Consider the following 15,135-nt stretch of genomic DNA (forward strand, 5'->3'; position numbering starts at 1 on the left):
ATGTTGGGGCTTCTTTGTTTAATAGAGTTGAATTTGGAGATGGTTTTTTTTCTGATGTTACGTCAGCGCCACCTGTTTTTGTCTGTTTACTTTGCGGCATCACTGCTGTTTTTGTTCAGACCAATGACAAAACACGACCAAAAGTCAGATCTCTTCAATTAATTAATTGTTGTTTTTTTTGATCTGTTTTTGTTCAGACTATTGTGTATATGAAATCTTCATTGCCATTTTATATAATTATGATTAAAAAAAAAAAAAAAAACGTTAAAACTGTTTTTTTTTTAAAAAAAAAAAGTTTTTGTACGGGTAAACATTGCAAAGCCATTAAAGGGATACTCCACCCAAAAATGAAAATTTTAGTCATTAATCACTTTTACCCCATGCCTTCCAAACGCTGCTAAAGCTCTCATTCATTTTCAGAAACACAATTTAAGAATATTGTGGAGGCTTTTGTGACTGTCCCATAGACTGTTGCCAAATAATAACAGTGTGTCAAGGTCCCAGGAAAGTATGAAAGTCATCGTCAGAATACTCCCATCTGCCATCAGTTGATTCAACCGTCACATTATGAAGCGACCAAAAATAGTTTTTGTACACGATAAGAATATAAAAATTACGACTTTATCAACAATTCCTCTCCTCTGTGTCTCTCCACATCACTGTATCGCAATTTTTGGCGATTTTGTGGGGTGTCTGAGTATATTAAACTGTACTCCGAAGACGAATAACAATTTACGGGTTTGGAACGACAATGGGGGTAAGTGAATATCAATGACCTCAATTTTACTTTTGAGGTGGAGTTAGATCCCTTTAAATTAAATTGAAATATTTTACTTAAAATCTCAGGGGTTAATTCCAGTAACCGTAGATTTAGGCCAAAGAGGTTTGACCCTGACAAAAAATGTTCTGCAAATCCCTGGCCTAAGTGATATGATTAGTTATTTTGGTTTGTTTGGGTTTGAATGTAAGGAAATGTCTGTAATAAGTTGTTATAAGTGATTTTTACTTCCAGTAAGTAATTTAGGTTTGACTGTGTTAATTTTTCCGATTTGTTTAGTGCATCAATGAAAAGCATATGATATTAACCATAAAGTTAAAAACGTCCCAGTGCCCATTTAATTTGATCTGATCAATAAGTTCATGCATATGACAGTAAGGTGCTAATCTGTAATTGCCCTATTAAACCTCACTTAGATACAAGTCCTTGAACATCTGCAGATATACAGTACTGACCAAAAGTTTGGAAACATTACTATTTTTAATGTTTTTGAAAGAAGTCTCTTCTGCTCATCAAGCCTGCATTTATTTGATCAAAAATACAGAAAAAACGGTAATATTGTGAAATATTATTACAACTTAAAATAATAGTTTTCTATTTGAATATACTTTAAAAAAAAAAAAATTATTCCTGTGATGCAAAGCTGAATTTTCAGCATCATTACTCCAGCCTTCAGTGTCACATGTAACATCCAGTCTATCACATGATCATTTAGAAATCATTCTAATATTCTGATTTATTATGAGTGTTGGAAACAGTTCTGCTGTCTAATATATCTTATGAATAAAAGGTTAAAAAGAACTGCATTTATTCAAAATAATAAAAAAAATTATAATAATATATATTCTAATAATATATTTTCTTTACTATCACTTTTTATCAATTTAACACATCCTTGCTGAATAAAAGTATTGATTTTATTTTAAAAAAAGAAAGAAAGAAAAAATTACTGACCCCAAATTACTTTTTTTGTTAACAACTGTTTATTGAATTTTCTTCTGTGAACAGTAGTATCAAGCAAAAAGCAATTGTGCAAATTTAGAACCCATCCCAACCCATCCCACCCCTGGTAAACTCAGGATAAAGAAGAAAAATAATAAATAAATAATAATAAAAATAAATTAAGTAATATTAATACATAAAATACAATAAAATAATATTTACAAAGATTTTAGAAAAGATGACACAACATTAAAAGATGAATGCCATAAATTAACAGTTTTCACATTAGACCCATGTATACTGTAGAAGTTGAGAGTTCCATCGAGATAATGTCCAACAGATATACCGCCCAGGTTCGTCTGTCCATTGTGTGAGGAGATTCCCAACGTTGACTAGCAATTTTTTTTTGCTGGCAGTGGAGAGCAGCTACAGTACACATCCCTTGTTGACGGACAGGTAGGTCCCCAACAGTCATTCATGAAAAAATGGCTGGCGACAACCAAATCGCAGTACCACAACCAATAATCACGGTCCTGTGAGAAAAGTCCAAAAGGAGATAGAGAGGGGCACTCGTGCCCAAAAAAAATTGCAAAAAAAAAAAAAAAAAAAAAAAATTGTTGCGAAGATATTTCTTCCGTGTGTTAAGTACGTTTCTGTAAGTCGCACTGGGAGAGAAAGAAGACAAGATTCCATTACAACGTTTCAATTTGAGTCAAGTAAACATAACCCATCGCAATTTCCAATGACATCATTGTGGTTAGGGTTTTTATAACAGTTTAAACATTCCCCATATCTGATACGAAAATAAAAACATGGTACATAGTCCTCATGTAAGGGTATCCTTAGCCGTGGCAAGTGGGGGTGCCAGTTCTTGATATATATAAGGTTTGTATGAATGCTCAAGAGAAAGAAGCTAGCTTACTTGAAGCAGAAGAGGAGATTCCCCCCATGAAAGGGAATTTTAGTTTGCGCCAATGTTGAATAGGCATTTGATTTGATAGTTTCAGGGGGGGGGGCACGCCCATATTGCACCGTTAGTGCTGATCGAAATGAGCAATCAGTAGGGGGCGGATGGAAAAAGGAAAGGGCCGGGGGGGGTGGCAGATTTATATTGAGGAGTGGGGGTTGGTAAAAGATTGTGGGGGGGGGGGGACAGGGTATTGTAAACTCATTATCGTCATAGTGTATCGGGGGGGGGGGGGTCCCAGAGCGTTTACTTTATGATGATCCCATTGTGGTACAATGGACATGGAGTATTGGCCGATAAAAGAATTATTGTTGTGGAAAATTGGTGCATGCTTACTGCCATATTGTAACTAGTTTGTAAAACGGTCTTTCCACCCTCCATGTGGATAGGAGATTGGTACAATGGACCAAACCTAGATTACACTGCCTAAGCGGAACCCCAGAAAAAAACAAGATGCTTCAAATTATATGGATAAACAATAGATTCCTCAATTGCTCTCCAAGATACAGAAGCATCAGGGTCAAACCAAACTGATAAAGCGGCGGAGGGAAAAAGCTTGAGCATACAGTCTAAAATTAGGGAAAGAAAGACCTCCATGTAATCTACTTCATGTAAGGTAGTCAGTTTAATACGAGGACGTTTCCCATCCCATATATATCGTGAAACACATGCATCAAGTTTATTCCAGTAGCCAACTGGTGGAGCGAGAGGAATCATGGAAGAAAAGAAATTGATACGTGGGAGAACATTCATTTTAATTACCGATATACGAGCCTGAAGAGAAGTAGGAAGATGAGACCAATTTTCCAAATCTGAGGATATTTTGGCTAGAATACTATTATAGTTTTTTGAGAGAATTTCTTGTAGGGAAGGAAAAACATCTATCCCCAAGTACTTAAAGTTTTGAACCAATGGAATAGATACCGAAAGGGAAGTGGGATCAAATTTAGAATTGAGGGGAAGTAGACATGACTTACTCCAATTAATTTTAAACCCAGAGAGAGATCCAAAATGGTCAAATAAATTCAATACATGAGGAATACTGACCCCAAATTACTGACCAGTAGTGTATATTGTTATTACAAAATATTTATATCTTAAAAACATAGCTTCTTTTTTTATTTTTTTTTCATCAAAGTATCCTAAAAAAAAGTATCACATGTTCTGAAAAAATATTAAGCAGCAGAACTGTTTCCAACTTTGATAATGAATCATCATATTAGAATGATTTCTAAAGGATCATGTGATAATGATCCTAAAAATTCAGCTTTGCATCACAGAAATAAATAATAATTTAAAGTATAATAAATTTAAAACAGTTATTTTAAATTGTAATAATATATCACAATATTAATTTTTCTTTTTTTTTCTGTATTCTAAACATAGTTTATACAGTGCAATTATAATTAAAATAAAGCACCATAACATGTATGCTATCCTGTTAAAAATAAATGCAGCAATGTATAATTTTTGTCATTTCTCAAAGTAAAAATAATGAATTGAACATATTGAAAGAGACAATGAACAGTGTGTGTACATGATTTAGACATTATTACATTAAAGACATTAGACTGAATCTTTAGTAAGTTTTGGTCTGCTACTTTTACTTAGTAGTACATGTGTAACAAAGACGAACAACTTAGTGTTACATTAACTTACTATAGTAGGCTAATAACAATGCAATATGCATAATTACAAACAACTTACCCTAAAGCAAACCCTATAGTAAGTACAAGTTGTTAATATTACTCAGTACCTAATTGAATAATTACACTGTAAGAAAGACGCCTTAAAATAAAAGGTAACACTTTATTTTAAGATGTCTTGTTACACGTTACATGCACTTACTATTATAATAACAATTAATTATTCATAGTTACATACAAGTAACCCTGAACCTAACCCTAAAAATATAGTAAGTAAGTATACTTTTGGGTTGTTTATTTTATTTTTCTGTGTTTTTGTGTATTTTTATATACTGTGTAAAGGGGACCTTCTTATAATGTGTTGTAATATATGTGCTATAGAGAGTATGTAAATAAAAAGGAATAAAGAGAAGTGTGCCAACCCGTTCATAAGTGTCAAAGAAATGCTCCAGTGATTCTCTATGTGCAAAAAACGCAAAGAAACGCAGATATTCTGCTGACCCCTCCATAAAGTACTGTACTTTACTGTACTGATGATGATGAGTGATGCGCTGCATTGTGACGTCAGTCTGCATTAAACAAGGAAGTTGGAGATCCGGTAGTTCCCCTTAACTTTAAGAGAACTATTAGACAGTTCGCTCAAAAACCAGTTCGGGCTTCGCCATCGCATGTTCATCAAAGTCTAGTCTTTTCATGCGTTCCCCGTCTTTAATGTTGAGCTGGCAGTCATTTCTTTCTGACCGGAACTAGTAGAAAACCCAAAAAGGTGAAAAACAGACCGCAGGATGGATGTTACTCACCTGACGGAGGACGAAATGGCCGATATAAAGAAGGAAGTAAGTATCTCGTGTGTGAAGGTGGGTTAAACAGATCCGAGATGCCACGAGTCTGTGAGCATGGTGGTGTCTTTACCAGATTAATTCTAGTGAGCCATCGGTGAAAGACTAGTGGAAGCAGATATGATTTTTGGGTCTCGGGTGTCTCTACTTTTAGCGGAGTTGCTTCTGGAAAGTGGATCATCTATAAAAACTTGTGTATTAAATAGGGCTACGCGACAAATCATATACCCTAGAGATTAGATAGATTATTGACATCATAATTGAACTTAATGGTTAAGTTATTTCTAAGAGTATTTATCCTCTTCTCTTCAAAAAGAAATAATATTGTCAGAAAGGTCTTTTAAGATGTTAGAAAGGCTTTATGTCATCTGAACTTTTATATGATATGTTATGTAATATGCTGATAAATAAACAAAACCTACAGTCTGTTAAAATAAACGCTGTGTACTAGATTCGTTTTATTAAAGTCCGCATGAAACAGAAGTTGTGATCATCTTTTGTTCAAGTTGTGTTGCGATCTTTTGTTAAGTATCGGGAGATTAATAAGCAAGCGCAGTTTTATTTGATTGATTATTTTTTATTTGTTTGATTTTTTATCAAATATTTATTACCAGCAAATGTTTATTAAAAGTATTAAATTTACCATTCTACTTATTTTATTTGAAAAGCATAACCTACTAAATTTTGTTTGATTTGAAAAAAATAGTGTGTTTGTATATAGTATTGTTTTTTTTTTCGGATTACTTTTATAATTAGTTTAGATTAGAAATTAAAATTTTGTTTTTTTGTTTTGGGTTGGTTTAGTTGTCGGTTTTTTTTTTTTATGAAAAGATATTTTTTTTTTTTTTAAAGAAAAAAAACAAAACAAATGCAGCTGGATTTTTTTCACGCAACTTAACAAAAAAAAAGAAGAAGCACAACGACGCGCATATTATAAGCGGACTTGGCAACTGTGCTTTAGTTATCTATTCTCTTGATAATAAATTAATAAATAAATAAACAACAATAATGATTTGCATGGCTACAGTAAATCATTTATAATAAACACTGCTGCAATATTTAGTTTTGATTCATGGTGACTTTAAATCTCATGCTATCTTGGATCAATTAGAAAAAACAAACAAACAGTACAATTTTCATACATGCCCAGAAAAAAGCTCTGCTGTTGTGCAATACAGCATACAGTAGATCTAGCATGTTACCTCCTCATCTGTCCAAGCTGGACCCCACTGTTTATGACAACACTGTAAAGCAAAAACTGTGAATCTGTATTTTTCAGACAATGGAAAACAGGGGTAAATTGAAATGTCACTTGCCTGTATGTGTTAAAAACTATGGAAACTTGTTTCCACCACAGGATAAAAAAATAAAAAAGGTAATTGTGAATCACAAATCTGACTATGTTTGAGTTTGAGTTTATATCTCAAAATTTTGACATTGTTTCATGCAATTCTCAGTTTATTTCACAATTCTAAATGTATATTTCTCAATTCTGATTTTGTTTTTCGCAATACTGAGTTTATATCTCAAAATCCAGACTTTGTTTTTCACAATACTGTTGTTACGGAAAGAACAGAGGAAGCGTGCGGATCCATATGCAAGACTTTATTTAACAGACGTGGTCAAAAACAGGCAAGGGTCGACAAGGAAAGCAGATATAGCAGAGGCAAGATGAGAGAGTAATCCAGAGACAGGCGTGGGTCAAACGACGGCGAACGTAATCCAGAGGGCGAGGCAAATGGGTAATCCACAAGCAAACAATAGTCCAGGCAAGGTGCAAACATAGTCCGAAACGGCAAGACAAAGGGGAAAATCCACGACAGACAAAAGATCAGGTAACAGGCTATCAGGTTATAACAAGACTAGACTGAGAACTAGAACTGGGAACTGGCTCCGTGATGTAGCTGTCGCTAACACACTAAACAATACTCGGCAGTGAGAGAGGGGAAGTCCATGGCTTGCGTAGGATGTGTGATTGGCAGCAGCTGTGTGTGTAATCAGTGCAATGGATGCTGGGATATGTAGTCCGGGATGACATGCAACAGTTTGTGTAGTGTGAGAGTCAGTGTAACGGAAGGGTGACCTCTGGTGATGCTGGGATATGTAGTCCGGGATGACATGCAACAGTTTGTGTAGTGTGAGAGTCAGTACTTTGTTTCTGCGCAATTCAGAGCTTGCATCTCACCTTTTTGAGTTTATAATTCACAATTCTGACTCTCTTCTGAATTCTGTGTTTTTGTTTCTGCAACGAAATTAAGAATTAGAAAAGGGAGGCTAACTGTGACTTTTTATCCCACATTTCTCACTTTTTTTCTTGCCATTGTGAGTTTATATCTCACAACTTCTCAGAATTGCCAGTTTATTACGGGGTGACCTCTGGTTGCAATCGGACCGAAGTAGTCTTTGGACAGTTTGCAATTGCAATTGTGAGTTAAAGCCCTGAAAATTCTGACTATTTTAATTTAGAGTTTTATACTTTTATTGTTAGGTGTATTCTGTATTACACTGCTCACCAGCATAGCAAAGAATTTGCACTTGAAACTCTTTGCTTTGACTAATGCATTGCACGCTTGTCAACCACAACACTTCTGCAATATGTAAGCCTCAGGCAGCACCAATCTATTTTTGCAATTATGTTTACCTCAGAAATTGTACTTCATGAATATCATCATCTAAATATTTCCCTTCTGTGTTTCTTTTTCACTGTAGGCCATAGACAGGTTACGGCCGTACCTGGTGGATAAGATCATCGCCGAGCGGCACTTTGATTACTTGCGCTCGAAGAAAATCCTGACCAGAGAGGATACAGAAGAGATCAGCTGCAGAACCACGAGAGGGAGACGCACCAGCAAGCTGCTGGATATCCTGGCAGAAAACCCTCGGGGTTCCATGCTCATCGAGTCCATCAAATGGGGCCGAACGCTCAACTTCATCATCGCGAAGATCACTGATGAGGTGCAGCGCGTGAAAAATGAGCGACTGGAAGCTTTAAAAGGTAAAAAGGAATGGTAACACACTTTAGTTTAGGGGACAATTCTGGCTATTAACAAGTTGTTTATTAGCATGCATGTTACTAGTATTTTGGCTGTTTACTAGTACTTATAAAGCACATATTAATGTCTAATTCTGCATGACCATATTCTAGATCACTAACCCCATACCTAAACTTAACAACTACCTTACTAACTATTAATAAGCAGCAAATCAGGAGTTTTTTGGGCAAAAGACTACTACTGTGATATATTATTTGTGATTTAAATCATGTGTATGTGATATATTATTTAAAGGGGTCGTATCATGAAAACTGATTCTGATTTCAAATTTTACTTGATTATTTATTTATTTAATTCCCTTTAAGACTTGAGAGTAAACATCCGCTGACAAATGGCTAACATTATTGTTAAAATGAAACCATCCACTTGTTCTTCAAAAGACATAATCTTGCGAAAATCTCAAAACGTTTTGGAGCCCATTTACAGCTGTATTTAACATTTGAGATCGGATCAACCAAATCATATTTTAACATCCGGATGTAAACAAGGCCAAATATTCCTAATACAGCATTCACACTGAGAGTGTGAGCTTTGCGGCATTTAGAAATGACCTTTAAAAGCTGATGCTGGTAAACAATGGCTTGATTTTCTAGCCATATAGTGAAGAAGAAGTGGTAATCAGTGTTTTTTGTTTCTAATAACATTTCCATGTATTGCAGCAGGGTCCTCAGCTAATTCAGGTTATTCAATCACAAAAGGAGCGACCAATGACTTCTCCAAAATGGACTCTGACTACGACAAGTACTCCACTATATGTTATCATCCCGAAGGGGAAGGAAGTCAGTCGTCCTCTGTGGCTACGGGATCCTTTAACCTGCGTTACGGCTCGGGTCGCGTGAACGAGGCTCTGTCGGTCTGCGAAGGGACTGGCAGCATGAACGTGCCCTCCAACATCTCATCAAGCCTGCCTAAACCTGGAGACCCTGGAGCTCCTGCGCTTCCCGAGGAGCCGGATATAGACGTCCAGGATCTAGATGCTGCTGTTTGTGGAAGTACAGGAAGTAGCGGGGATGCTAACTTCCAGCCGCTGCGCTCACGTTCTTTGTCTCCGCACATATCGTAGCGCAAACCTTCAACACAATCGCCCAGATTGCATCAGTGTGAGAGATTCAGAACATTTTCCAAAACAATTGTCTCTCACAAGCATTGTCACACTGTAAAAAAAAAAAAAAAAAAAAAAATGAATTTTTTTTTTTCTGCTTGTTAAATTTGTGTAATTAAATTGAGTCAAAGCACTTGCTGGACATTTTGTTTACTTTGAGTCTACTTAAATATATACAAGTTGGTAACACTTTACTTGAAGCATTATGAAGGTCTATGTATAATGCATTATCAAGCTATTTATAATCTACAATTGTAATGCATTATATCTCTTCATAAATAATTGTGATCAAAGTTAAAAATTGCATTCTAATATTTGAAGGTTTGTTTGTCATGTGTTGTAATGCATTCGATTTTCTAAAGGTGTAACAACACATAGATACGTACTGGTTACAGTTTTCATGAGATCATACAATGCATTATATGGTGCATAATGCATTTATATACATTTATAATACTTTAAGTAAAGTTTTAGCAATTTTTGTAGCATTAACTGAAACTGGGCAGTGGATTTTTAGTTCCCTGCATGTTTTGCATAAAGGGCTGGAAGAGTGAAATGTGTTATTCTGAGTGAAGGGAAAAACCTGTTGGTGTTTAATGCTGTATGTGTTTGACATTTAAAGAGTTTCTAAATTGTGTTTTTGTGGTTACCATTGTGCCGGAGAGCAGAGCTCTTGTGGTTAAGTTTATAATATGTTGTTCCTTCCACTCAATGACATCAGTGCAGAGCTGGGTGGCTTCTCACCTGTTCATCGCACACATTTGCTATGCTGACTACAGGAAATATTTTAAGCGTTCAGTAAAAATCAAGGGTTCATATTACTCACTTTTATAAGTTAATAGTTGTGTAACGTATTGAGAAATGTTAGGTAGACTTCACCTTATTTACTATGTTATAGCTGACAAATTTAGGTATAGCTTTGGGTGGATTTTACATGGGGTTAAAACACACTGAGTGCAAATCAGTTTCATTCTAGAGATCAGTTTCACTTTCTGGATATTACGCTATACTTTATTTTCTTTTATAAAGAAATGAGAATATCATGAGGTTAAGTAATAATTGTAGTTTTATTTTTTATTCCTTTTACAAAGAGGAAATGGAGTATTGGTGTTAAGAGTAAATGGTATTAAATGATGTCATATGATAACGATGCATGTGCATACATGGTGTTTTTTATATTCATATGTAGGCCTAGTTACAGTTCGTCGGCTTGTAGTATGAAAGTGTAATTGGTCATACTTTATTAAGTGGCTTTAACTACTATGTACTAACATGAAATACATACACGACTGTGGATTTATTGTCTAAATGCATGCTCTTCTGGAAAATTCCCATATTTACTGCTAATGAGTTTGAAGTATGGTTAGGTTTAGGAGTTTGGCAGGGTTAGGGTTAAATGCAAGTACAGTAATTCACATGTTAAGTACTCCACCTAATAAGTGTAAACACTTCATGTGATAATTTGATTCCACACAAAATCAACATGGAGATTTCAAATATGAAAGGTACTGTATATTAATAAGAGTGGCTTTACTCCTCCTTTAGCTGTGGTTATGAAACAATCTTTCAAATGTAATAATTCAAGTGTGAAAAGCCCTATTCTCAGCTTTGTTGACTCCACTCACTATTACAAAATGTTTACAAATAACACTAATATTTATCTCTTATTTAAAGATGAGACATCATGTAGTTATTGCAGCATTTTCTTAGTTATTTATACTTTACATCCACACCCATAAAGAGTGACAGACAAATGAATGCTGCTGCATAACCTGCTCAGAAATGTTTGCATATACTGTATATGGCACAAAAAAAACAAACAAACAAACAAAAACAAAATAATAATAATTATCTGATAGAACTTTCAGCATCATAATTCAATGTGAAGATGAGCTCTGGTTCTACCAGTTTTGAAACTGCAAGGCAACAGCTTCAGTTCCTCAAACATAAAAAATCCCTTTCTGTGATAAGTGCTGAGTCAGAGTGAGCTGACAAAAATTACTGATGGAAGCTTTTTTCGTGTAGTGGTCCAAATAATCACTTGGCATGCCACAGGACAGCTAGACCACACATGGACCCTCGGTTTGTGGAAAACTTCAGGAGAAAACTGAAATATTTCTTCATGAGTCCATGCCAGAAATACAGAGCCAGAGGTCGTAAGCCATGAACAATGATGCTGCAGGTACTCAAGATTGTCATTATTAACAGTCAGGTATGTGATGTGGTTTACTCCAAAGCTGCAGCATTTTGAATGGTCATTGTTATTATTTTAGGTGAGTTTTGTGTTGTGTTTTGATATGTAGATTATGTTTTTTGTATTTTCTATTTAAAATAGTGTTGTCTGCCACGTTAGAAGAATTTTTGTTTAAATTGTTAGTACAGCTTTTTCCTTTTGTTTTCAAAGCATTTTAAATAAGCTCAATTTCACATTTGATTCGCTGTCAATCAAGACAAGCAGTTCTTGATGTTTTTGTTTTTGTTTTCAAAGCATTTTAAATAAGCTCAATTTCACACTCGATTCACTTTGGATAAATAAGCTCAATTTCACACTCGATTCACTGTCAGTTTGTCAGTGAAGACAAGCAGTTCTTGATGAGTAATGAGATGATGGTCAAATTAAATGAGGATTATGCCTTGTACACGAGGTTCATGATCACATCCTTTACGTAATCAGAAGGGTACATTTTTTGGATTACTCACTGAGTGAAATCATACTTTGAAAAAAAAAAAAAAAACCTTACAGACAATTCTTTCCAAAAAAAAAAAAAAAAATTTTAAAAATTTAATTGACATTATTATTACAAAGTAAGAAGATTATTTATTATAAAGACTATATACTTCATTTATTTTCTTTAGATACAAGCAAAAATGTTATTTAATGTAGGTCAATATATATATATATATATATATATATATATATATATATATATATATATACACTACATATATACATATATATATATATACATATAATATATCTATATATATATATTATATATATATATATATATACATATATATATACATATCTATATATATATATTAAAAATTATTTCTTTATTTATTTATTTGCATTTTTACAACTTAATTTCACTATAAATAAAAGCTAAATTTGTTATAACAAGGAAGTAGGATTTTTACTTAAGATAAACTTAACTTATGTACTTCTCTAACCATAAATCACAAAACCTAATCATAAATAAACTATTATTATCTTATTTGATTATCTAACCATAAATCACAAAACCTAATCATAAATAAACCAACCAATTCACGGTCATTTCTGCAATCGGTGTAGGATTTTCTGAACTTCAACGACTGCAAACATGACGTGGGAATATTCTGAAATCATGCATGGATCTCCAAGTTAGGATTTGCACAAAATGGATGCAATTTCTTCCATGATCTCTTAAATCGTTACGTTGATAGCCTGATAATATCATATGTGATTTGAAAAAAGAAAACATGCAAAATAGAAGCGTATTTAAAATTGTAGACGATGCATTTAATTACTAGTAAACACTTTCCATGCCTTGAGAATTTTGCAATATATATTTATATACTCATCATACTATGTCACATCTTTAGTATCAAAGTAACTTTGCATCTACATGCTAGCAGTCTTTAGAGTATTAGTGACTGTCTGCTTAACATCTGCTAACACATTATTTTGATGCTCCTCCACACATTCTAGTCACATTGCAAGTACATGTCAAATTATTCTGCTAACACACACTATTAATACTCTAATTAGAGTAAGTTGACATGTAGGTGCAGATTAGTAGAAGGTCTAAAGTGGACTATCAAAGGAAAGTGTAGCTGTCTTGAAACACTGAATCTAATTTCTTTATTTGTTTTACATCTAAATACAGCAGCTTCTGCTTTCGGTTTCAGAAAGAACATTTCCAAAAGTCAGTTTAGTAGCCATAACCACACAGTTTCCAGGATTGGCTAATAGTGGTTTGTCACATGGACACTAGACATTTCCCTCTTCTCTTTCATTTTTATTTTATCTTCTTTCGAATCTCAAATGTGTTTTGTTCCTTGATTTCATGCCATTTTGTCACAAACTCTCAAGCGCTTTATTTCTCAGTGTGAGCCAGAGAAAGACAGACTCAGAGCTAGACTTCCCTTTGGACAGGTTGAAGTTAACTCGATAAAGTGGGTAATCTGCTGTGTTCGATTACAGATCAAGTTTGACAACCATGCAAGCACACAGTGGACAAATCAAGGTATCTCTGAGCAGTGATGTTCAGATAAAAGTCTGCAAGGACTGGAATGTTTCTGGCTCACTGTAGTACAGGACCAAAAAGTTGAAAGTGGACACTTTTAATGGTTTTTATTTTACTTTTGGGGAATTTTAATGGTGTGAATACCAGTTGTGGGGAAATAACACACACACACACACACACACAAAGAACACAAAAATCGTAGTCTTCAATAACAAAACAATAAGTACATTAGCGCATACACAGTGGCTCCAAAGTCAGCTAACTACTGGTATGTGAGAAAATGTCTCTGTTTGTTCCAGCAGACCTTCACTATCAGCTCATCCTTCTGTTTGATGGTGTGGTTATCTGCTCCTGTCTGCACACGCTCAGTCTACAATGGCATTCTCTTGAAGTTTGTAAGTCTCCTGGATATGGCCGTCCCATTAAAGGGACAGTTCACCCAAAAATAGCTCTCAGGCCATCCAAGATGTAGACCTTTTTTTCTTCAGTAGAACATTGAAGAAGATTTTTAGCTGAAACCGTGCTCCTTGGTGATTAATTAAATTAAATTAATGAAAATTAATTTAACTTTTTGTTTCATTATTTTTTTTTTTTTTATTAATACCCATGGCTCCTGATGATATATTGAGGTCTTATGAAGCAAAACGATCGACCTGTGCAAGAAACTGAACATTATTTATATTAAAATTAACAGTAAAATTTCATTTTCAAGTGTATCTCTACAATTACTCAGCAAGTCCATAAATGCATTGCTCTTTTTCTATTCTATTCTATTCTATTCTATTCTATTCTATTCTATTCTATTCATGTTTATGTGCATGAGGTTAAAATAGAAATGTTTGAGAACAAAGTTGTAATTTTACAGGAATACAGTCATAAACTTAAGACATTAAAGTCAGCTTGTTACAGAAAAGACTTTCGAGCTATCGAGCAAAAGAAAAAATAAAATGTAAGGTGGGACTTAAATTTATCCTTATTATATATTTAATCCATATAACTGCATCCCAGCCTTGTATATATCATAAGTCAAATTAGTCACATCTTTATAAAAAAACAAAAAAAACAATGAATCCCTATTCATGAAAATTCCCAATGAGGAAATGCATATGCACTTTAAAACAAACGAAGATCAAAACAAAACAAACAAACAAACAAACAAACAAACAAACAAACAAAGATGTAATGTTAATTGTCCAGCGGGACATTATATATACATATATACATACATTTACATTAACCCTAAAATGAAACACAATGAAAATACAGGTAAAACACCTGTAAGACATCAATACGGAAAATGACTTCATATACAGTGTGCTCTATTTTTACGGATTTATCTTACAGTGTAGGAAAAGCCATCACAACATATCCAGAATTAATTCCTACCTTGAACAGTAAAAGAAATACTGTACAGTTGACCTGAAACAATATGCAAATCCCTTATTTTAAATGGCTATGCAGTGTTACAAATTCAATTTTAGAAGTACATTAAATATTCAGTGTAGTTTCTGAATGAAAGCTGCATGCATAAAAACCATATCTAAAAAAATGCTGTTTAAAATAGTTTAGATGGTGT

At 34.1% G+C, this 15,135-nt stretch overlaps 1 protein-coding gene across 2 annotated transcripts; it reads left to right on the forward strand.

Annotated features, from left to right (window-relative positions):
* Positions 1-4,887: 4,887 nt before the first annotated feature.
* Positions 4,888-10,479, forward strand: LOC109075133 (B-cell lymphoma/leukemia 10-like). Of its 2 annotated transcripts, none has more exons than XM_019091100.2 (3): positions 4,888-5,169; positions 7,882-8,167; positions 8,888-10,479. In XM_019091100.2, exons 1-3 carry the CDS (start codon positions 5,119-5,121, stop codon positions 9,286-9,288), a joined length of 738 nt encoding a protein of 245 aa, XP_018946645.2. In that variant the 5' UTR covers positions 4,888-5,118; the 3' UTR covers positions 9,289-10,479. The 2 variants fall into 2 exon arrangements, with proteins under 2 accessions (XP_018946645.2, XP_018946642.2); XM_019091097.2 differs by having other exon boundaries at positions 4,890-5,169; positions 8,885-10,479.
* The last annotated feature ends 4,656 nt before the right edge of the window (positions 10,480-15,135 follow it).

This window comes from Cyprinus carpio, chromosome A2 (assembly GCF_018340385.1).
Source record: "Cyprinus carpio isolate SPL01 chromosome A2, ASM1834038v1, whole genome shotgun sequence".
NCBI classification, from domain to species: domain Eukaryota; kingdom Metazoa; phylum Chordata; class Actinopteri; order Cypriniformes; family Cyprinidae; genus Cyprinus; species Cyprinus carpio.